We start from the raw sequence: 25,487 nt of genomic DNA on the forward strand, positions 1-25,487 counted from the left end.
TAGCAGAGTACTGTCCATATGCATAGTATATTCATACAAATGAGGCTTGAAAAGACGACAACATTTTCCTAAATAGACGCAACAATATTTATATATACATATGTATGTGTGGCCATATTGTGGTTGGCATTTTAAGGATTGGTCTTAACAAGGTGTGTTACCAACCAGTCAAATACTTAAATAGTTAGAAAACAGAATCATACCAACAGCGTTAAAAACATATTAAAGGCCACAAAGAAAAGGCAATCGCCAATATATACTATTACATACAGTGGTGGCCAGGAATTTAAGACAAAAATTATTTGCTAAATTCCACGTGATTGTCAATTATTTTTTCAAATATTTCCACAAATATGTATGCATGAGGACTGTTTTAACACACAAGTGTGTTTTATTCGACTGTGTCAATTCATACATATTCACCATGAACACATAAAATTTTTCTACAACTTGACCAAAAATTTTTTTTTTTTAAATAAACATATTTTCTCACATTTATATCATAATATTTTTATTATTATAAAATATTCGGACCAAATTTCCTATTTTTAGTTCCATTAGTTTCGGTCATATCATGTTATTAACAGCGGATGTTCGCTGAGGTGGGTCAACGTATTTCCACATATCTTTGTCCATATATGTTTTACCGATTTTTCCAAACATTTTTCAGAAACTAGAAACATTAATAATAAATTTCATACCCTTAGAGGTCCTTTTATTTTGGCTCTATCGCACTTAAAATTCAGTTGATGAAAAAAATTCAAGTATTTGTCTTAAATTGGTGGCCACCACTGTACATATGTATGTACATTAGACCTGCCCTTACAAAATAGATTTGTCTTGGATGGGTCTAATTTTGTTCTTCAGGATTAAAACTAACTGATGTTAAATTTAGAACCAATCGGATAACGCGAACCCATGCCGGAAATTTACTAAAAGTTGCAAAATTGTGTAAACAATGGTACTTTCTTTGATTTCCTCAAAATTTACACTATTTAGATAATATTTTTATACCTTTCGTGAGAAGGGTATATATAAGTTTGTCATTCCGTTTGTAGTTTCCACAATATAATTTTCCGACCCTATAAAGAATATATATTCTGGATCCTTATAGAAAGCGGAGTCGATTAAGCCATGTCTGTCTATTGAAATCAACTTTGTAAGTTAATACACGATTCATATTTCCGGAATTCTTCCGGTCCGGTTGCTATTTAAAATTAAGAAAATCAGTCCACAAATGGCTGAGATATAAGGAAAAAACCAGGACAACCTCAATTTTTGACCTATTTTTTACCTACATCTGGATTATATATATATTGGTCCTATTCGTCTGCTTCCCTGAGGATTCTAGTCTATGGCGTTGCGGCTGATATCATTAGGTGGGCGTCGTTATGCATGTCCAATCCAGCCCCACTTTCGTTTCAGAATTTCAACTCTTACTCTTCGAAATAGTGTTGAGCCAAAAGATTCGAAGTATTCTTCTGAGACATCTGTTGATAAAAACTTGCAAGGTGTTGAGATCTCCCGGAGCTGTGTTCCATGTTTCGCATCCGTATAATAGCACAGACTTAATGCACGAATTGAAAATTCTGATTTTTGTGGTAATGGAGAGGGATGGAGACTTCCATACTGTTGTTAGCTGGCCAAATGATTGTCTGGCTTTCATGGTACGGTTAGAGGCATCATCCGAAGATCCGCCAGTGACAGTTAGATTACCACCTAGATAGCAGAACTGGTTCACGTCTTGAAGAGTGATATTCTGAATAAAGAACGGTATGTTGCATAAAGAGTTGATTCTCATTACCTTTGTTTTTGGTACATTTATTCTAAGGCCTGCCTTTGAAGCTTCCATTTCGACATTTTTCAAATTTTCTACCATATCTGAGTGATTTTGTGTGAGTAGGCATATGTCGTCTGCGTAGTCGAGATCGGAAAGACGGCCATTTAAACCCCACGTGTTCCCTCTTCTGTTGCACATTGTGTTCCTCATTACGGTATCCAAAACTAAATTGAAGAGTAAAGGTGATAAGACGCAACCCTGCCTTACACCTGCTCTAACGTTCACCGTATCACTTAAAAAGTGCTCGTGTAGTATCCGACAGTTTGCATTTTTTATATATTGATATTGATTATCTTTCTAGGTACACCTTTACAGGCAAGAGCATTCCAAATGGCAGGGTGGGAAAGTGTGTCGAACGCCTTTTCAAAATCGATAAATACAAGGTAGAGAGGAGATCTACATATATTCTACAGATTGTTCGATAATGATTCGAAGGCTATTAATGTGATCTATGCATGGTTTTTGTACTCTAAATCCTGCCTGTTCGCACCTGAATTCCTGATCGAGGGAATCAGATAATCGATTTTGGACGATGTTAGCAATGACTTTGTTGATCATACTTAAAAGTGTTATGCCTCTCCAGTTCGCTGAGATCACCTTTTTTCGGTATGTTGATAATTATACCTTCTTTTAAATATTCCCAGAGTTCATTGCGATCCCATAAGTTTTGCACAATTTTACGAATCAAGAGGGCGCTTGTATATGGATCAGCTTTCAAAAGTTCAGGGTTGATGTTATCAGATCGTGCTGCTTGAGGCTAAGAATTGCGTTTGCTATTTCAGCAGTTGTGGGAGCGGTTGTTGTTATGTCGTCTAAGTCGACTAAGTCATTAATATAGACAATATGGATATCTAATGATACAATGGGTCAAAATCGGAAAAAATATTTTTTAACCCGATTTTTTTTATCACCAAATGTTTTTTTGCTAAATTTTAAAAAAAAATTTTAATTTAAACAAAAAATTTTAAATTTAAAAAACAATTCGAAAAAAAAATTACAAAAAATTAGAAAACTACTTTGGAAAAAAAATTAATTTTGTTTACTTAAAAATATTTAAAATTTTTATTTTGAAGTACATATAATTTGGTAAAGGTTATATAATATTCGGCACAGCCGAATATAGCTCTCTTACTTGACAAATAATCAAGTTACATATTAGCATTTTTCATGCCATTTACTCCAACAAAAATATGGTGGTATGTATATCGATTTTGTCATTCAGTTTGTATCATATCGAAACATTGGACGTAGAAGCAAAATGTATATATTATGGGTCCTTATGAAAATCTACGACGATCTGAAGGTATGATAGGTCCTAGAGGGAAGGATTTAGGGAGATGAAATTTTCCTAAAATATTCATATTTTGTATTGCAAATGAGCAAAATCGGTCAACTAGAGTTATGGTCCATAATGTGAGACAACCTCCAAAAAGGCGGTGTTTTTAAAAAGTTGTTTACTATTTGCTTTTAATATTGGGTGTATGACTAAAAAATTAAGTATTTTTTAAAATTCTTAGCTTTTAAGTCAAGTATTCATGTGCTCAAAAACAAAATTTTCTGATATTTTCTATTGAATTTTGAGTTTTGAATTTGATAATTTTGATATTTGAATTTACAAATTTCATTATTGGTTGAAATTTAAATACAAAAAGGATTGAATAAATAACACAGAGGAACAAAATTGACATTTTGGTTTGGTGCCGCGGAAAATGTTTTTGATAAAACATGTATGGGACGTTTCATAGTCAAAACTATCTTTAGTTTTTTTTTGAGGAGCTCTTGTGATATCGCAAGGATGATGAAAATTAACTTTTTTCAGTTTTACCCTTATAAGTTTGACCTATGGTAAAAGCGTTCCATATTTTTTCACTATATACAATAAAAACATATTAATAAACTAATGTATATAAAAATGTTGAAAATTCGCTGAAAATATACTAAACTATTTGGCAAATAACTCAAAGTTTTACAATATTAATATCGTATTAAACAATTATACAAATGTTCGTAACTTGAATGTTTTACACTTCTTTTTTTTTTGATAAATATAATTTCTCTTGTTATATTATTTCATTATTTCTAGTAAAATGAGATGCTGTGTTAAAGATCATAATATGTTTTGTTACATTTGTGGCGAATATATGTTGAAAGATCAGCGAAAATTAATTACATACACTGTTCTCCAATTGTATTTTGCTTACTTTGGTATTCAAATTCGCAACTTAGACAATTCCTGGATATATAATGTTGAAATACATCTATATGTTTGTAAAAATTTATTTTTTTCTATAAAATACTAGTGTTTTTAATAAAAATTTAAAGATATTTTCACCAAAAACGCTGTAAATCACGTAAATACAAAATTCGCAATATTTTAAAAACGTCAAATGAAGTATTTATATTGATGTAGTTAGATTTAAACGTGTATTAAGAAATAAGACTAATGACTACCTAAAAATTTATTTATAAAAAAATAGTTTTTTAGGATGTAAAATTTCGGGATATTATGTAAATATTTCATTAAATTTTTAACTAATTTTTCATTTTAATTAAAAACTATGTTTGCTGTAGTGCCTTGAATGTGCAATGCTAAATTTTTATTTAAAATTTTCATAATGCAAAATTTTATTAAGGATAAAGCTAAAATAGTCAAATTGAAGATCACTGAAAGATCAGATAAATATGTCAAAACATCCATTAGAATTATTATACTCTAAAGAAGCATATGTTTATGTAGACCAGTCTCATGCTAAAAAAAATCACATTCTTAGCTGCATTACCCAAAATTTTTAAGAAAAATACAAAAAATAGGGTATTCAATGAAAATATAAAAATCGCGATATTTCGAAAACGCGAGCTGACTGGAAAAAAAACAAGTATAACATAGTAATGAGGGCTCATCAACTTGTACAAAACGTAGTTCAAATATCGGGCACCAAAATCTCTGTTCCGCAGTGTAATTTTCGTAATTGAAAAAACAAAAAATAACAAAAATGTGTTTTCAATTACGAAAATTATCTATTCAATAATTTTTGTATTTAAAGTTCAACCAATAACGAAAATTGTATATTCTATTGTCAAAATTTTCAATTCAAAACTCAAAATTCAATAGAAAATATAAGAAAATTTTGTTTTTGACCACATGAAGACTTGATTCAATTATAAAATAATTGAAACCAGTTCACTATGTGATATATATTAGAATTGAAACGGTTTAAGAAATAGTTTTTTCTGTGTACTTATTGAAACTATAAAACTAACCAAATCCAGATAAATATTTTATACAAAATGCACAACAATCGGTGCCCGTATTATATTGGTGGTGGGTATATAAGATTTGGTACTTGCAAAAGTCTTAAATTAATAGTTTTTGCTTAATATATAGAACGCCTTTTATATTTTTCATATCGTGACGATAAACTGACGAAATCAATGTTCTATAGCTTGTTCTTGTAATTTTCTATCTAGATTTTAAGAAATTAAAAAAGTACCATTCTTTATCCAATTTTACAAATTTCAATCGAGCACGAGTTCTAGTTATCGGATTTTGCATTAGTTAGTACAAAATAAGACCCAACCAAAGCAAATGTATTGTACAAGGGCAGGTCTAATTTATAAATAAGTACAAACGAATTGGTTGGGGGTGTTAAAAAAGTGGGGGAATTAATGTTTATGACTGCCATCAATAAACTCGTCCAAAGAAAATCGTTAACATTTCTTTGATTTTTGTGGTTTTATATTTGTTTCTTTTTTAAGGAATATATTTGAATTTAAACAATAATTAAAAACTACTACAATTTCTTTCGTTTTAAAAGCTATCTAAATAATCCAGGGAATTCCCGATTTGGAACCCATGTTATTAACCATACAATATAATCGAGGGAAATCTTTAGAAAATTAAATTTATTTTTTCTAAGATATCCTTTGTTCAAGGACGATTTTTTGTTTTAACATCCTGTGTTCAAAAGAAAAGGATTGTTAGGAAAATTAGTGTATATAAGCGTAACTATGACACAACTATTGGAACCCTATTAATAACATATAAAATATTCAGAGTGGGACCATAAACATTTAGTAAAAATGTCCCAATATTTCGAAGAATAATTCAAATACATTTTTTTTTTAATTAGTTTTGTAGTTAGTTGTTCGGTATTTATAAACTTAAAATCGATAAACATACCCATATGGTTATCGTTTTTCGTAACGATAAACTTCCAATTAACATTTTTTTGTATGAGAACTGTCAGTATATCGTCACGATAAAAAATAACAAGAGGTGGAGAAAATGGGGCTTAGTCTTATATAATTCTCTAACAGTAATGCTTAAAAAAAGATCGAATAGTACTGGACTAAAAGTTTCAGTATAGTCTATTACAGCACGTTGAATGAATTCATTTATTAATTACTAAGCGAGCTTTAAATTAGTCTAAAGAACGATTAGGATTTGTTTTAATCTTTCCAGCTGCTTCATCTATGATGGGTTGACTGATCTGTGTTGGAGGGGCAGTTTTACTAAAGTTGGCTGTCCATGTTGACACCTCGGGTATGGTCAATTTTAAAAATTATCCAATTTCCTCGTTTGTGTTCCGATTTCAAAAAAATTACATATATAGAATATTCTCATCGAGCACTACATAAAATCTATTATAATTTCAATTTTCAACATTTTTACCCACCCTACTCCAGTTTTTTGATGACCGTGGTTCCCGATTTTCGTCATTTTTCTTTTATAGGATTAACAACAGATATATATATCAAATAAAGGAAGAATTGTTTAAACATCATGACTGAGTCCAAAGTGACATGCATTTGAATTTAAAAAAAAATAAAAATGCCATTTTTCGCTATTTTTTTGGGAAAAATTTTCTAAAATAATGTATAATGAATTTTTACTTTTTGAAAAGCTAACTTTACATCAAATATTTTAAATGAAAAAAAAATATAATTTTTGATACCGAGGGGACCATGTCCATTCAAAAAACGCCTATTTTTATGTAAAATTCAAATTTAGATATCTGTTCCTACTACTCTAACATACCATCGTAATTTCAGAAAATTAAAGCACGGAAGAAATCATTAAACCTTTTGCTAACATAACAGCCAAATGTCTGTCTTCTCGAGACAAAAATATTGATGTATCATACATTAAAATCAGACTGTAAATGCGACCCCTACATTCGGCAAAAAAAATAAATTTTTTTTTTTCGTAACTGCCTTGCTGAAATCAAAGACTATAAATATATTATAGTATTTGCTGAAAAACTTCATATTATTATTTTTATTTTTTTTTGTTTGTAAGGTGGTATTTTTTTTTTTTTTTGGGCAAAAAGTCAATAAGTTAGCTCGTAGTAGTACTACTACTAAATGAAAGTTAGAATATTTTCTTTCATTTCATGTAAAAAAATTTCTGCAACTTTTTAAGATCGCTGAACAAACTTATAAATTTTGTGATAAAACTCACGTATTTTTTATGAAAATTTACAATAAATTTCAATGCATATTTACAATAAAATGTTTTTCATACTTTTGGCTTTTACTTTTTATATGTTTATATTAACAGATAGATTTGGGTTTATATAAAACTTGTTTATGTCGAATTTCATCAGGATACTATTATTTGTATGTGAGTTTTGAACGATAAAACTATTTTCAGAAAGGGACCTATATGTGGGTTCTTCATACTTTGTAGTATGATATCTGTGCACTTGGAACTAACATATGGGCACTTCCATATCATTGTACGTGACATTTGTACGCCTATAGAGTGGAATACATTTTGCAAAAATAAGATTATCTGAAAAATAATTTGGTCTTTATATTCCATTCAGAGGGCACTATATTTTAAAATAATAAAAACATCTTTCGAGACATTGACATAAAACGGAAGTAATTTTGAGGTCCATGTAGAAATATGCGAACATTTTCGAATCGTGAGAGGCGTTATGTTTTCTTTTAATTTCTTACACTAAACGAAATATAAACAATCTTTGGATGATTTTATAATAAATAAAATTTAATATCGTACATGACAGATTTTTGTCTTATAATAAAACAATATACATATATTCTGTAAATATATGTATACAAAGACTAAAAAAATTAATAGAAAATATACATTCGGTTTCAATAAACATTTTTATAATAGCAAATAAATAATCGGATTCAAATTCATTTCATACTATATGCTAATGGGGAGCTTAGTTTTAACCGCAATTTTAGCCTAAAATATGCCAATTAAATTAAAAAATAAAATATAGTCAGTTTAAACTATTATTTTTTACAATAATAATGTTGTAATAAGCTCTAAATACTTACACATAGTAGGGTTTTTGGGTTTTCAGTCGTAGTAGTCATTCTCGTGGAATTGCCCATATGCAAAATTTAAATAAGATCGCTGCATTATTTAAGAATTTATGACTGATACAACGCTATTTTGGAAGGACCTTTGTATGGGAGGTATCCCTAGGGACTATCCGATATGAAACTTTTTTAATATTTAGCTTTATTATATGAAACTAGCCAAGTTTATCATAGGAGCACTCCTTCTACTTTTTGAAAAAAAATGTATGAACCCATACCACTGTGCGCTCTAGTGTTCAGGTATGTTCTTTATTATGTTCTTATAATAAATTTAAATAATAAAACATCAAATTGAATTGTTTTTCAGAAGAATAGAATCAGTATTGTCAGTAGGTTTTCGCCAAAAAATACACGAAAATTTACTATGTAATGCATTTTCGATGTAAAAATGTGTGCATAGCATGAGGAAAATGTTTTCAAAAATCAATCAATCGAAAGAAGAACATTAACTACTCAATTTTATGTATGTATATCAAACAAAAAACTAAAATTTTGTGAAAATGAGCGAATTCACTTAATTGTGAATAAATTCGAAAAGAATCCATTGATTTTTATGATCGATATCTCATTTTCTTGCTATTATATGGATTTAAAGTTTAAATATCCGATATTTATATATGTAACTACTTAAGATAAAGTAAAATGTATATTTCAATGTATATTTATAAATGTGTATAACTCTAAAACTCCGAAAAATAAATCATCATTCTTACCCCCAATTCTAGATTTATTCCAAATTTAGATGTAGAATGTGCTTGACAAATTTGATTTGAAAGCTGAATTAAAAATAACGGTTTAAATAAATGATATAAATCTGGCAGCGTTATTAATTGCAGCTGTTTGAATACTTTTATGATGGGTATGTTCAGTGCAGGCTTATAGAATTATTATTTTCTAAGAATTGTTTACTTTTTTCTACAAAAAACTCTTTGGGCTAGTTCTCTAAATTGGTTTTTATTTTCCAGATACTGTTTATTTTATAATAAATATGGAAGAATATGAGCTGCAGGTACGTTATCATTAATCCTAAAAATGTAAAATTATAACAAATCAGGCATATATCCTTTCAGTTGCTGACTGTAGAACAGGCGCTATTGACGACACAGGATGAAAGTACTCGACAAGAATTGCAAGCTTTAAAAGACAGTATTATAGAGCTAATAGCATTGACACAAGTTACAGAGGAAGAAAACAAGAATGGTGATCAAATAAACGACGATGAAATGCAGAGATTTATGAGGGAGATCAATGAAATCGGCAAAGATGAACAGCGTGATGATGGCTCAAAATTACAAGACTTGAAAAAGAAATTCGAAAAAATGATAGGAGAAAAGTGTTCCGCTCCCCACAAGCATACATGGGGAGCAGTAGGTTATCACAATGCCATTATATGTGGCATAGAAGATGATGCGTACATAGACGAGGATGGCAATGTTGATGTTAAATTGCGAGTTCTGTATACCAATCCAACCCATCGAGAAATGCTGCCTTGCAATTTCTACTTTGAAGGTAATTGCCGATTTGATGATGCCAATTGCCACTTCTCACATGGAGAAACGGTGCCAGCTGGCGAATTAAGAGAATATGCAGTTCCGGACTTTTCACGTCTGTCGAGAAATTGTGTTGTTTTGGCTAAACAAAATGATCGTATGTGGCATCGTGGGCGGGTGTTGTGTGCCAACTTTGTTGAAAAACTCTGCCGTGTTCGTTTGGATAATAGGGAGCACAAGGAACGAGAAAAAGATTTTAATTTTGAAGACCTATTGCCAATATTTCATGGTAAGTTTACCCAATGATAAATATTTAAACAATATTTTATTTTTTTATATACCAGATGAAGATTTATCTAGCGGCTCATCAAGTGATTCTGACAGTGATTCCGATGAATATCAAACAACTTCTCTAGATTCTAACTTATGTTTTAACAGTTTGTTCACTTACCAACTGACACAACCATTAGGAAACTGGGAAAAACATACCAGGGTAAAGTATTGGTCATTACTAAAAATCCTTCTTGTCATAACACTCTCTTTCGTTACTCAATTTAAGGGTATTGGCTCTAAACTAATGGAAAAAATGGGTTATGTATATGGAACCGGTTTAGGATCCGATGGCCGTGGCATAATAACTCCAGTAACAGCACAAATTCTACCACCTGGTCGTTCTTTGGATCACTGCATGGAACTACGAGAAGCTGCAAACGGAGATAAAGATCTTTTTAGTGTGGAGAAAAAACTTCAGAAAGATCAAAAGAAACAGGAACAATTGAATGCTAAAGCTTATGCAAGAGAGTCTCAAAAAACACCTGTTGATGTATTCTCTTTCATCAACGACACAATTTTATCCACCTCCAAAAATACTGAGGCACCCAAAAGTAAACCATCTTTACAAAGTCATTCCTCTAAATCACTCAATGTGGAAAGCGTGCGTGTGGCCGATGATATACGTCGTAAGGAACGTGAAATTATCGAAGTCGAAAAATCGTTAAAACGTAATGCTAGTGGCTCAAAGATTCACGATCACTTAAAACAAAAGTTGCAAGCTAAAAATGTAGAATTGAATGTGTTGCAACGAGAAGAAAAGTCCTTGTCAAGGGAACAAGCTACGCGAAAGACAAAAGAAAAGTTGTGTGTTTTTTAATTTAATATGTATTTGATTTGTATTTTTTTTATTTGGATTTAAAACTATATTATTGCTAATTTTAATTAATCATGACAAGAATTATAATTAGACAAAATGTAAATTATTATTTAGAACCATTCTTAAAATTAAGAATTAAAGAAGGATGTTATGATAAATCTACGGTGTTAATAATTAAGGTTGAATAATGGGGTAAGTAAGTCTTCACAATGTCAATTTCGTTTGGTTCATTGTCATTATTTAGAAAATTGATTGGCATTAAAGTTGATATTTAAAATAATGTTGTTACGATGTTTAAATGAAGCACTATGTTTAAATGAAGCACTATGTCATACCTATCTACCTGAATGAAGAACCTTCCAAAGTGGACACATTTTTATGTAAAATTTTACTTTAGGCCAAATTTTCTATAATCACATTGCTGCTTTAAAAAAATGAAATCCTGATTTGTATGTCCCAATATGTTCTAAATTACTATAGAATTTATAGACCCTATCTTGGTACTGTCCGTAGAGCCAAAAATCTAAAAAATGGTGGTATTTCTCAATAGCAAAATAAATTTTTGAAAATGATCACAGCAATATGAAGATCTTATTTAAGGGTATCGAAATCCCTTAGGAAATCGTATATTACTACTTAAAGATTCCAGTATGTCTTAAGAAATTTTTATAAAAAGTGTTACGAAAGTTTTTCCATAAAATTGGAAAATGGAGTTATAATACTCTTCCAAAATATGATTTTAATCCGTAATTATAGCGTATATGGGTAATTTGCTATAGTTCCCAAAAATGCAGGTCGATTATTAAAAAAATCGATTATTGGGTTCGATTAATCGACTGTAAAAATCGAAATGAAAATGGTTGATCGAAAAGTCGAAAATCGATTATTAGCTTTTCATACCATTCACTAGTTCACGGCTGTCACAGAATTCTATCCAATGGAAAGTGTAGTTTTTTTAGTATTTTGCTTTTTCACAAAGAGTAAAACTAAAATTTTTGGAATAAAACCATATTATTGGATTATCATCAAGTTTTATTTAACATATTTACTTAATTTTTGATTTAATAAGCAAAACAATGCAATTCAAAATTAAAAAAAATGCAAAGCAATTTTTTTATTTTTATCCAATTACATTTTAAAACCAAACAAATTTTTTTAGATTTTTAACGAAATCCATATTCTTAAAATTGAATAATTTGTTCTAGGCGCGAATTCCCGTAATCCCGGGAAATTTCAAAATGAATCCCGATTTCCCGGGCAATTAAAAAGTGAGGGAAAAGAAAAATTCTACTTACCAGATTCATGCAGAATGAAATTATTCAAATGGATATATATATTCTGTTTGAAAGGTAATACACATAGTTTGACGTTTTAGGGGTGAACATTGGAAACTCTCCCTAATAATTGTACCATGATACACATGTATATTTCTTATAAAAGAAACAATTTTCGAATCAATTTCAAACCAATATACACATCTGCTCAAAATAATAGATACACCAAAATTTATTTTTTAAAAACGAAAAAAAATAATGGTATATTGTAAAATTATAAAAAAAATTCAGTCGATTTTTATTTATAGTTAAAAGGAGAGTAAAAAACAAAAACAAAATATTTCATAATTAATAATAAATATTATAAAGTAAATTAAATTTCTTAAATTTCGAAAAATTTGGTGCTCATAATAATAGATACATTTTTAAAAATTCTTATTAAACAAAAGCTAATAAATTTTATCTTAAAAAAATTTGTTTATTATTAAAGTAAAGCTAGTATCCAGTATATCCACCTTTGTTTTGTAAAACTTTCTCCACTCTTCTGGGCATACTGGATATCAAGTTCTGACACTTCTCCAATGGAATCTCGTACCATATGTTTTGCGTTTTCTCCCATAAATCGTCTTTATTTTTGAAAACTTCCTTCGAAAGCCTTATCTTTAATTCACTCCACAAGTTTTCTATTGGGTTTAAATCAGGGGATTGGCAGGGCCAGCTTAAAACAGGTACGTTATTCTCCAAGAACCAGTTTTTAACTAATCTTGAACTATGTTTTGGGTCGTTGTCCTGCTGGAATGTCCATATTAATGGCATATTTTCCGATGCATATGGAAGCATTACGTTTTCCAATATGTCTCTATACCCACTAGCATTCATGGTATCTTCTATTCGGAATATCGGACCAACACCATTCCATGAAAAGCAACCCTAAACCATTATGTTTCCCCCGCCATGTTTTACCGTCTTTTTTGTAAATTTAACGTGGAATTCTTTTCCTTTTGGTCGGCGTACATTTCTTTGGCAGTCGTTTCCAAACAAATTTATTTTTGTTTCGTCGCTCCATAAAATATTTCTCCATTTTTTTTCGCCTTCACACCCGGACCATTGTAAGTGCTCTTTAGCAAATTCTAATCTTGTCTTGATATTTTTTTGGCGCATTAGTGGCACTTTTCTGGCAATTCTTCCCGGCAATTTAGCTTGTAAAAGACGACGACGAACTGTTTGTGGACTGATTTCGTTACATAGCTCCGCAGAAATAGCTTTCGATGATATGAAAGGGTCGGTATAAATCAAGATCAGCGAAACAGCTTGCATTTTTATAATTTCTTTGGTGTTGATAGCTCTCATAATTATAAGCACAAAAACGTTAATATTTTTCCCTGCTCTCTCTTAGTTTAAGAGTTATATGAATTTAAAGTCAATACATATAATAGTACATTTCTCATATATTCGGAAAACAAACTGATCGTTATGGGTATCATTGAATAGTGCTTCACAATACCTTTAATATGATATATAATATGGTACAGTTTATTAATATTGTGAACCAAAAATTCCTTTTTGATTTTATATGACAGTACTTCAGAAAATTTTGATATACAGAAAAAGTGATTTTAGCGAAGCCGGTGTTCGATACACCCCAGAGTTAAAAGTCCCTTCATCCGGCCGAAGGCCGTCAATACAGAAAATGTGAATATTAACAGAAAACAAATTATGAAAATATAAACTGTTACGCGGATCTTGATTTGTTCCGAAAGGGTCTTTTTTAACCATAAGGACGATCCGCCTATCTGTTTCTGGACTGGTTTTCTTTGGTCTACCGCGAGTTTCTCTTTTTTGTTTTTTAGATAAAGCATTTTGGACAAAATGTAAAGATCTTCCTATGCTCTTTGCTATTTCCCGTAATGATTTTCCTTGATTTCTCATCGTTTGAACAATTTTTTTCTCATCTTCGGTACAATGATGATTTCGTCCCATTTTCTTCAATAGAGTCCTATTTTTTATAAAATTGTTGCTAAAATTTAAATTATACTTACTGTTTCACGTAAATAGGAACAAAAAATTGCACAAAAAAAAAATTGTATATAAACAAATTACAAATTACTGATGTGTATCTATTTTTATGAGCAAATAATTTTTTGTAATTCAAATAAATTCGTTTTTAAAAATCAACATGAAAGCAAATAGTTGCCAGATTTTTGACTGACATGACATTGCCAGATAGAAATTTTAATAATATGATGTATTCTTAACGCTTGCGAGGAAATTTTCAATGTTACCGCCATTTAAATTTTTTCCAATTAGGTGTATCTATTATTTTGAGCAGATGTGTATGTAGGTATTTAATATTTTTTTAAGATGTAACTTTAAGGACACTGCTACTGTATATGTATATTAGAGTGCTCCAAGATTGTATGGACGAAAAAAAATTTCTAGGTACAGGCCGTCCTCCCACTAGAATTGTTCTATGTATTATAGAAGTACTTGTGTAAAATATTAGGATAACGTTAACTGGTGCCGCAACGATGCTAAAGTTTTAGGTGCGTTTACAGGGGGGAAAATGCAATTTTTTCAGTTTTTGTAAAAATTTTAACTAATTACTTTTGCAATTTAATTTAAAATAATCGAAATTTGTACGAAATTGTCAAAATTCACAATTTTATTTTTTTGTCGCACTCTAATGTATATCTATTGTTTAAGATCACAAATTCACCTTTCTACTTTTTTAATTTTTTTTCTTAAAAGAAACAAAACCGTTAACAAGCAAATGTAAACAAACTTTGACAGATAGGAATGAGAAAACATAGTCAGCTGGCTTTTTAACGTCACCTGTAGTGTAAAATTCGCCTGGCAACACTGTTACGAATTTGTAGAGATAAGCAGCAAATTGACTTTTAAATTCTTGTGTGACTGGACGACAGTGATTCTCTTATTTTTTCAATCTTTTTTTATCCACGGTCTTGTTGCAATTTCATATTTATTGCGCATTTCGATTCTAGAGGAAAAAGAACTGACATTTTTTTGTTTGGACAATCAATTCCATTGTTGACACTCACGTGCGGGTCAGAATTAGAAAGGAAAACAAACAAAATATAAATTTTTATAGAACAACCATAAGAGAGTTCGGCAGCTTTTGTTGACATGGGAAATTCAACATCAAAATCGGATGGTGCTAGCGGTGAGGGTGGCGAAGTGCCCGATGGGAAAGCTAAAGGTGGTAAATCAAGTGGACATCATCAGGCGAACGGGAAATCAAATGCTTTAGGAAGTGCTTCTTCGGCAGCTATGCTCAAGGTCGAAAGTACTATGAGTCGTTCTGCATCGGGTTCGGATGTTACAGAGAAATACTTCACCCAATTAGTGCCTATAGAAAAACTATCTGAGATTCTTAAAGAGAAATCTTCAGCTAAATGTGGCGTTAATGGGATAGCGTCGGAGATTTTTGTGGTAAGTTGTTCGTGTATAACTAAATTTTGTTATTTGTTTTTCTTTTTTTTTTGTTTGTGGATTCTTATTGACTTTAATGATCTTAAATAAAAGTGATTGTGCTAATTGAATTTTATTTGACATTTGTTACGGTTATTTTATACATACTATATTAATGTTTATTATTCTAGTCCCAAGTGTTTCCCCACTACACCGATTTGGGTCAACGCCTATTTAAATTAATGCACACAACATCTCGAGCCACTACCGCTCACTTGGGCACTGTAGCGTTTCGTCAACAATGTGAACGTTTCTTGGGCATAATGGATGATGCCAAGGCATTGGAATGTTACATTAAAATGTATGCCCAACAGGATAATCCAGACTTTATTGATAAGGCAGGTGTTACACGATTATTGCATATTTGTTACACAATTGCCATGCAACATTCGGGTAATTCGATAGTATGCCCATCGGTAAGTTTTAAAAATTTCTTTTACAAATTTAACTGCATTTTTTTTCAAATACATATAATAAAATTTATTTTTCTTTCAGATAAATCGCACATTCAGTTCCGTTACAAAATCGATTTTCTTCAGTCACGATACCCTTAGTCTTGGTTTTGTTTGTCGTTGGTTCGAACAAAATCTGATTCGTTTAGTATTACTGGTGCACAAATATTGTGTTCACACTCTATCAACCGCCTATCGTGGCCTGGAACAAGACGGACAATCATGCGGCATTGAATTACAAACACCAGTTTTGGAACAACGTAATCCATTTGGTGACAAATCATCATCTTCATCGTTAAACAGCTCTAATGGTGGTTCTACCGATATTGTTGATGCTTCGTCTTCATTAATGCCATTATCACAAGCCTGGTTGCTGGCCGGTGCCTTGCCTCCTCTGTATTCGAAACCACAAAAGGTTACTTCACCAACAGCTAATAAGGCTTCGGCCTCGCAAATTTTCATTGAAAAATTGTCCATGATGCCCTCACATTGGACATTGTTATATGATTCAAACGAACACGGTCTGGGTGCAAATCGTTTTTTGCATCACGTTCTCGGTTATCGAGGACCCACATTGATTCTTATACACACTAAAGATGATCAAACGTATTTGATTGCTTCGCCGGCCGAATGGAAAGAAACTCATTTGTATACCGGTGGCGAGGGCAGCTGTGTGATACAATTGTGGCCCAAGTAAGTAATTGTGAACTTTACATTTTAACAAAAATAAATTTAAAAAAAAATTCATCTAGATTTTCCATGTTGGAGAAGAAGTCAAATATTTTGTACTTGAATACAACTATACGTGGTTATCCTAAAGGTTTACGTGCCGGTTCTGATCCTAGAAAACCGATATTATCCGTAGATGAGCATTTTGAAAATGTTGATTGTAAAGGTATTGCAGCTGTTTTGCTTTCAATTGAGGTATGTATGTATATATCTGTTTTTGTTAATTAAAATATTGTTCTTTAAAATACTGATAATGATTTTCAAGATATTTCCGCAACCAACGTGATAATACCCAAAAATAAGTTTTATAGCCCCTAAATAACTTACAATCATGATTGATACATAAATATATCGGATATAGTCCTGGATCAGTTGCAATTTGAAAACGAGAAAATCGGCTCACAATGAGATATAACAAAAAAAACTACTACTAGCTCGATTTATTTACGTATTTTGAATGTTCTAGTTATATCCTGTATAAAACCTGAGCCGATTTTAATGTTTGAAACACTGCATGAATTCATTAGCCTAAATGATAATGCGCAATATGAATTCGGTATGACTGCTAGATATTTATCACTCTCAGATAAACAGAGTTCCATCTCCTTCCGTTGACAACATCTATAAAATTTCAGTTTTATCGTTATTTAAACTGAGTTTACTTCTCAGCTGCCGATTCCATTCGGTGTAAAATATTTAAGCATTTGCCCGGCACTGAAATGAAGACATATTTTTCAACTGTTACATATCCTATACAATCAAGTGTAATGATTCCACGAGTAATGATTCCTCCAAGATATGATTCGGCTGCAACATTAAAACTTACTCTCATATACAAAAACGCTACTGCTAGTTCATTATTTACAGTATCCATGCGTTAGCTCTCCATATTGGCATGTTCAGGAAAGAAAATCGTACTTTCTTTTTCTGGAAAGTTAAATTGATAACTCGTGTTTTATTCCTCGTCAAATGGTTCAGTATCTGGTACATATATTTCTTCGATATCCCTTCTGTTCTGTAAACCAAATCCGAGTAGTTTTAGATATACATATAATTCAAATCCACATGGTTTACTCGTACTTTCGAGTAAACAAACTTGTTTCAATATACAGAATCGTACGATTTCAAGAAAACCAATTTGTTCGTTATTGAAAATTGTTATTTTTTGAAATCATTCATGCAAATTCCTTATGCTCAAAAGGAAATGAAAGTTTCCTCTGAAACCCAAGAGTAAATAAACCGTAGTATCCACAGACAGTTGGGATCTGTGCACATTTTCAAAATTCCTTAAAAAGGTATCGTTTTTCACGCGTCAAATTCTTGGTCATCTCGTTCCGAAATGTCATACATACTTAAAAGAGATTGGATATAAAAACGAGATCAAATAGTCTGATGTTCTGGGAGGTAAGTCCACATAAAATTTATTTAATATTTCAGAATAACACAAACCTTAATAAGTTCTCGCATGGACATCAGCAGGGAATCCGAGGGAATCTTCAAATAAGAGACAGCCCGAAAAGTTTGTTAATGAACTCTACGGACCATCTTTGGCACACTTATAGCATGATTTTTTCATATATCTACTTGGCAATCTCGTTTTGAAACGACATACATACTTTTGCGAGTTTGGATATAAATCTGAATAAATCAAACTTTAGTTTGTCCTCGCATGAACATCAGCACTGTCTACGTGGGGCAAATTATCTCTCTTCAAATAGGAGACAGCCATTTATATGAACTCTCTGGCCTCTGGTTCAGCTATGGCCAAATTTTTTGTAAATTTCGTGACAGTTGGAGATTACAAATGTAAAAAATTATAATTCTGATTTCTATTACTCCATACCTCATAGTTTTTATGGTAACACTTTCGAAAAAAAATCACCATTAAAATAATTTTAGTAAATTTCTTTAGCAGTTCAAGATTAAACGGTTTAGTTTCTATAGATTTTCTCTCTTATTATGTATGAGAGAGAGAAATAGAAGCTATTTTTTATGGTAACAAATTTTGACACTTTGCTAGAATTATTGAAGTATATTTTTATGATTAACTAAAAGACACTGATAAGCTAAAATAATAAATTTTATATTGCATATAGGGTTTGGGGTCCGGGAATTCCCGCCCGGGAAATCCCGGTATTTCCCGTAAAATTATTGTCTGCAAAATTTTTTTCCCGGAAAAAACGGGAAATTTAAAATTAATTAAAAATAGTTTAATACATTTAAATATGACATATCTGCTTGATGAATGGCTTGTTCCAAATATTAGTGGAAGTTTTAAACACCATTAAGGATACAGTAGAAGCATTAAGCCGAAATGAAGCCATTTATCTGATAGGTGATGCTATAATGAACACACTTTATGAACAGAAGTTATCTAAAAATTCTACGATTTCTCAAAAAACGGTTCATTCAATTAAATTAAACCTAAAAACTTCAACATTATAAGATAAATTATTATATAAAAACACAATGTTAAAAATTTATGGACAGCAAATGTATGAACGTATATTTGACCACAATGTTCCCTCATCTGTTCAAAGCGTTGATGATGAGGTTTCCGAAATATAAATGGAGCAAAATTTTAAAAACCAATTAGAATATTCAATCAATATTGAAAAGGAAAGCCCTAAACATTTAAAATCAAATGCTGAAAGTTTTAAGCGGGAATTAGATTTATTTGAAGCAAGTAGCAATCGGAGAATACATTTTGATTGTCTTTATAATGCTTTAATAACGATAAAGCCAACACATGTTTAAAGCGAAAGAGTTTTCTCGTCGAATGACTTATTTAATGCATTAGTAATTTTGACAAATCAATTTTTTAATAAAAATAGTTCTATGACGGACATATAAAATTATTTTTATGATATATAGCGGTATTCACAATGTAGAGTACTTTCTATAGCAAAGTAGCAAAAGAGCAGTTTAGCAGAAATCAAAATACATTAAAACTACTTTTTTACTGCTTTACTCTTTTTAAACTACATATATGAGGTAATTTTGAATTTCATATTTTTCAAGGCGTATTAACAAGGTGAGTGCGTCCCAGCAACAAATACAACAATGCAAAAACAACAGGCAATTTGTTTTTGTTAAAATGTACGGTAAATGTCAAAATCAAGGCGAATTAAAATATTACTATGTTATTTACAATAACAAATGTAAACATAAACAAAGTTTGACATATAGTGTACATAAAACCACAGCGAATTAAGAAACAGCTGATTTTATGCACTCACCTTGTTAATACGCCTTGATATTTTTGTTTTGAAATGAATTTAATTTTATTTTAAAATACACATCTGCTCAAAATAATAGATACACCAAAATTTATTTTTTAAAAACGAAAAAAAATAATGGTATATTGTAAAATTATAAAAAAAAATTCAGTCGATTTTTATTTATAGTTAAAAGGAGAGTAAAAAACAAAAACAAAATATTTCATAATTAATAATAAATATTATAAAGTAAATTAAATTTCTTAAATTTCGAAAAATTTGCTGCTCATAATAATAGATACATTTTTAAAAATTCTTATTAAACAAAAGCTAATAAATTTTATCTTAAAAAAATTAGTTTATTATTAAAGTAAAGCTAGTATCCAGTATATCCACCTTTGTTTTGTAAAACTTTCTCCACTCTTCTGGGCATACTGGATATCAAGTTCTGACACTTCTCCAATGGAATCTCGTACCATATTTTTTGCGTTTTCTCCCATAAATCGTCTTTATTTTTGAAAACTTCCTTCGAAAGCCTTATCTTTAATTCACTCCACAAGTTTTCTATTGGGTTTAAATCAGGGGATTGGCTGGGCCAGCTTAAAACAGGTACGTTATTCTCCAAGAACCAGTTTTTAACTAATCTTGAACTATGTTTTGGGTCGTTGTCCTGCTGGAATGTCCATATTAATGGCATATTTTCCGATGCATATGGAAGCATTACGTTTTCCAATATGTCTCTATACCCACTAGCATTCATGGTATCTTCTATTCGGAATATCGGACCAACACCATTCCATGAAAAGCAACCCCAAACCATTATGTTTCCCCCGCCATGTTTTACCGTCTTTTTGTAAATTTAACGTGGAATTCTTTTCCTTTTGGTCGGCGTACATTTCTTTGGCAGTCGTTTCCAAACAAATTTATTTTTGTTTCGTCGCTCCATTAAAAATTTCTCCATTTTTTTTCGCCTTCACACCCGGACCATTGTAAGTGCTCTTTAGCAAATTCTAATCTTGTCTTGATATTTTTTTGGCGCATTAGTGGCACTTTTCTGGCAATTCTTCCCGGCAATTTAGCTTGTAAAAGACGACGACGAACTGTTTGTGGACTGATTTCGTTACATAGCTCCGCAGAAATAGCTTTCGATGATATGAAAGGGTCTTTTTTAACCATAAGGACGATCCGCCTATCTGTTTCTGGACTGGTTTTCTTTGGTCTACCGCGAGTTTCTCTTTTTTGTTTTTTAGATAAAGCATTTTGGACAAAATGTAAAGATCTTCCTATGCTCTTTGCTATTTCCCGTAATGATTTTCCTTGATTTCTCATCGTTTGAACAATTTTTTTCTCATCTTCGGTACAATGATGATTTCGTCCCATTTTCTTCAATAGAGTCCTATTTTTTATAAAATTGTTGCTAAAATTTAAATTATACTTACTGTTTCACGTAAATAGGAACAAAAAATTGCACAAAAAAAAAATTGTATATAAACAAATTACAAATTACTGATGTGTATCTATTTTTATGAGCAAATAATTTTTTGTAATTCAAATAAATTCGTTTTTAAAAATCAACATGAAAGCAAATAGTTGCCAGATTTTTGACTGACATGACATTGCCAGATAGAAATTTTAATAATATGATGTATTCTTAACGCTTGCGAGGAAATTTTCAATGTTACCGCCATTTAAATTTTTTCCAATTAGGTGTATCTATTATTTTGAGCAGATGTGTATGTATATTTTATATAAAAAAAAAATATAACAGAAAAATCAAGAGAAATAATGTAAAAACTGCATTAAAAATTCCATTAACATATTAATCGACATCGAATTATAAAGATACGTTCACAATTTATAAAATTTTGTGACACTTAATTGCTATTTTACTCTACTATATCATGAATACCGCTGATATTTAATTGTATAGTAACAAGTCTCCAAATATTTTAACAAACTTTTTCCTTACCACATGCCATGATAGTCCCGTTAAAATTCGCACCACCCTACTAACCTCGGACTTACTCATTTTGAGCAGGTCCCACGTCCTATCCTCGTTCTGGTTTCCCCATAGGATTCTTGTGGTCGTGCACACTTTTCGCTTAACCAGTCCAAATCCAATTTCTGTCAACTTTTCTTTATTGTAAATAGTTCAAATGTTAGTTGTATACGAGATAAAAGTAGTTTTTTTTAAATATTTTTTATATATTTGTTTATTTAGTATATTTCAATTAATTTAATATATTTGGTTTATTAATTGTAATAGAACATTTGTTTTATATAGTATATATATTTATGTATATGCATTTATTTGTCTTATAATTATTTTAAATTTCGTTAGTTTTTTTTAAGGTATAAATTTATTCACAATCGTATAAAAGAACAAAAAAACAGAAATCATCACTCATGTACAAATAAATATTAATTATTAGTTATCACGCATCAAAGCTTCCATAACAAACAAAAAACATAGCGTTATTTTTTGTTTTAATTGTATTTTTTGTTATATACTTAACTTTTTTGGTATTATTTTTGGTTTAGTTATTATTTATTGTTTTTTTTTTTTTTTGTTCTAGGTATGGGGCTGTGGAGATAAGACATCACGTGAAGTGCAGTTGGATATTAAAAAGTGGCAAATAAAAGAAGCTGAACGACAACGTACAGTTAAATTAACAGCTGCTGATTGGATGGATCATCCAGATCGTTTCCTTTTGGAATTGGGTGGACGACAAAACTACAACAACTAATGTAAAAAGACGACAGACAGGGTGTAAAATTGAGTGATTGTGAGTTAGTTGAGTAATGTGAGCAGTTTAGTAGTCCATGGTACACAGGAACCAGTTAGTTACATATTATAGATTTGATAAGATGGCTTTGACGTATGAATGTGGGTGTGTATGGCGATGATGATTTAACAAAAAACACAAATTAAAATAAAGATAAAGATAAACGATACCGAAAAGAGGAAATCAATATTAAAAACAAAACAAAATTGTGCAAAAAAAATTAAATTTAATTGATCAAAACGAAGCTTGTTAATTATTGTATGTATTTCGTTATCAAAATGAAACTTCATTTCATTATGACTAATTTTTATAAAAACATTTTTAATTTATAAAATTTTAATGTGTGTAGAAAAACGTCTTTATTTCTTTTAAATACAAATGACGATAAAATGTACTTAAATAAATAAAGTCCCCTCCCAGCAATTAAAAAGAAAATGTCTGTATTAGTATAATTTTTATAAAATGTTTAAACGAAAAGAACTAAACTTGCTTTACAAATAAAATAAAACAAAATAAAGTATTAATTTAAAAAAAAAAAAAAAAAATCTGAAATAAAACAATAATGGAATTAATTATTAGAAGGTAAATAGAAAAAGTTATACATTCCCTTTTATATGTTTTAATGAAAATTAAATAAAATACAAACATTTTAAATTATTTATCTTTTTTTATTATTTTTCCAATTTAATAAAAAAATTATTTAAAATAAATACAAAAAATAAAGGAAATAAAAATTATATAAATTTGTTTTGTAATATTAACCTAAATCTAAAAAACTAACTACAAAATTATTTAATATACACGACTCTATAACATTTCATACATAATTCTTAATTCATTGTAAGTTTTTTTTTTTTTTTTGTTATTATCACTAACATTACGTCAAACGTTACGGAGTTGTCCCTACCAAACTGTATAAAGGAAATCCATTCTACACAACATATTCTTGTTTTCTTTATAAACATTTAATACAAAAGGACAGTGAGTATGAGTAGATTTATTATTGCTTTGTTTCTGTCTTTTACTTGTTTAGATTTTCTAAAGCAATATTTGAAAATGCATCTGTTAAAATACAAAAAAATAATAATACAAAAACCAACTTGAAACATTGTTTGATAATTTAGCTTAAAGCTGATGAAAATCACTTTTGTCTTAAAGACTGTTTTATATGTATGAAACTTTTAGTTGTTTTTTTTCGAATGAGAAATTTAATGATAGCTAGAATTAGAATTGTTATTAGTTTTTAAACAAAGGCCACTTGCAGTAAATGTGTTTTTTTTTTTTTTATAATTACAGTTGTTTTTTTTAGTTTTTTTGTATAAATACCTACACATAATCTACTATTTTATAAATATAAAAAAATAAGTCTTGCTTTCTTAAAACTAAAAATGTTCTTGTTTTTGTTACTTTGGTTTTGTTAATAAAATCAAATCAAACAATTTATAACAAACTTAAGTTTTCTTTTTAATTAAAACAGATGCTACAAACATATAATAAATAAAAGTACGTAGTTAAAACAATAAAAACCATGATAAATCCCAAACAAGAATTTTAAGAATATAGTGATAATAAAGTTATTAAATTATAGTTTTGAAATTAATTAAATTTCTTAAGTTAAACATTAAAGAAAGAAAAAAAAAATACGTTATAACAATGAGAATATATACATACGTTCGTTCGTTTGTTTTTTCTAATACAAATAAAATGTTAATTGGATATTTCGGCAACTTAAATGTTTGTTTGGTTTAGATTTCAAATCTTTTAAGTTTTATATTAAAAAAGTACAGTAATTCAGACAGGATTTTTTTTATTTTTAACTGCGTAAGTTAATGAAAAATTAATTTAAAATAAACATTTCACTTTCGATTTTGTTTATGCTGATTAATAATTTGAGAACAGATCAATGTATACACCAGAGAACGGATTGAATGCACTGCTTTGTGCTTTTGAATGCATTCTCATAAAATGAGCCTTTTGTTGACAATATACATTAATTCTGTAAAGCAATGCATGACATCATTCATAAAATGGAGTGCAACGAAAAAATAAGCTTGTATTGCTTGTCTTTTAAAAAATAAACGAATGGTGTGAATGGTTTTAATGCTGATAGAATGAATTTATGTACATGTTAAAAGTTTTAATGTTACACAGTGGTATAGAAAAAAAAATAGAGGGAAATAAATCTGTAACTTCTATACGCTTAGTCCGATTTCAATAAAATTTGACGTGCACAAAGAGGAAATATTGTCGAGTTTAAGTTTTGAGTTTCGACCTCATAGGCCCACCAGATGCACGGCCAGGGTCCCCAAAGTAGGACACCTCGGGTATGTTACATTATTAAAACGATCCTATTTCTTCTTTTGGGTTCCAATTTCCAAAAAATTACATATAATGAATCTCCTTGTCGAGTACTATAAAAAACCTCGTCGTAGCTACCAATTATCGCTTATAGCTTAGGAGATATTCGCATTTTTAAATTAAATTTTCAAAATTTGTACCCACCCTACTCCAGTTTTTTGATAATATCGGGACTAAATATTTCCCGATTTTCTCCATTTTTATTTAATTCGACTAACAATTAAACAGAAAAAGAATTGTTTAAAAATCGTGACGGACTTCAATGTTATATGCATTTTAATTTAAAATACTAATTCCGTAAGATTCTGCATGTTCACAAACTACATATGTATGCACACAAA

At 30.0% G+C, this 25,487-nt stretch overlaps 2 protein-coding genes across 2 annotated transcripts; both read left to right on the forward strand.

Annotated features, from left to right (window-relative positions):
• Positions 1-9,088: 9,088 nt before the first annotated feature.
• On the forward strand, positions 9,089-10,998 carry LOC135951822 (zinc finger CCCH-type with G patch domain-containing protein). The gene is made up of 4 exons (XM_065501556.1): positions 9,089-9,209; positions 9,271-9,979; positions 10,035-10,183; positions 10,250-10,998. The coding sequence occupies exons 1-4, from the start codon at positions 9,189-9,191 to the stop codon at positions 10,838-10,840; spliced, it is 1,470 nt and encodes a 489-aa protein (XP_065357628.1). The 5' UTR covers positions 9,089-9,188; the 3' UTR covers positions 10,841-10,998.
• Positions 10,999-15,020: 4,022 nt separating this feature from the next.
• Positions 15,021-23,727, forward strand: LOC135952190 (uncharacterized). The gene is made up of 5 exons (XM_065502031.1): positions 15,021-15,564; positions 15,735-16,019; positions 16,099-16,748; positions 16,808-16,979; positions 22,579-23,727. The coding sequence occupies exons 1-5, from the start codon at positions 15,259-15,261 to the stop codon at positions 22,747-22,749; spliced, it is 1,584 nt and encodes a 527-aa protein (XP_065358103.1). The 5' UTR covers positions 15,021-15,258; the 3' UTR covers positions 22,750-23,727.
• The last annotated feature ends 1,760 nt before the right edge of the window (positions 23,728-25,487 follow it).

Source organism: Calliphora vicina, chromosome 2 (genome assembly GCF_958450345.1).
Source record: "Calliphora vicina chromosome 2, idCalVici1.1, whole genome shotgun sequence".
Taxonomy (NCBI): Eukaryota; Metazoa; Arthropoda; class Insecta; order Diptera; family Calliphoridae; genus Calliphora; species Calliphora vicina.

Coding starts and splice junctions, on each gene's coding strand:
- LOC135952190 (XM_065502031.1), top strand. CDS start 15,259: ATGGGAAATTCAACATCAAAATCGGATGGTGCTAGCGGTGAGGGTGGC. Junction 15,565..15,734: donor TAGCGTCGGAGATTTTTGTG/GTAAGTTGTTCG, acceptor TTATTATTCTAG/TCCCAAGTGTTTCCCCACTA. Junction 16,749..16,807: donor GTGATACAATTGTGGCCCAA/GTAAGTAATTGT, acceptor AAATTCATCTAG/ATTTTCCATGTTGGAGAAGA.
- LOC135951822 (XM_065501556.1), top strand. CDS start 9,189: ATGGAAGAATATGAGCTGCAG. Junction 9,980..10,034: donor CCTATTGCCAATATTTCATG/GTAAGTTTACCC, acceptor TTTATATACCAG/ATGAAGATTTATCTAGCGGC. Junction 10,184..10,249: donor ACTGGGAAAAACATACCAGG/GTAAAGTATTGG, acceptor ACTCAATTTAAG/GGTATTGGCTCTAAACTAAT.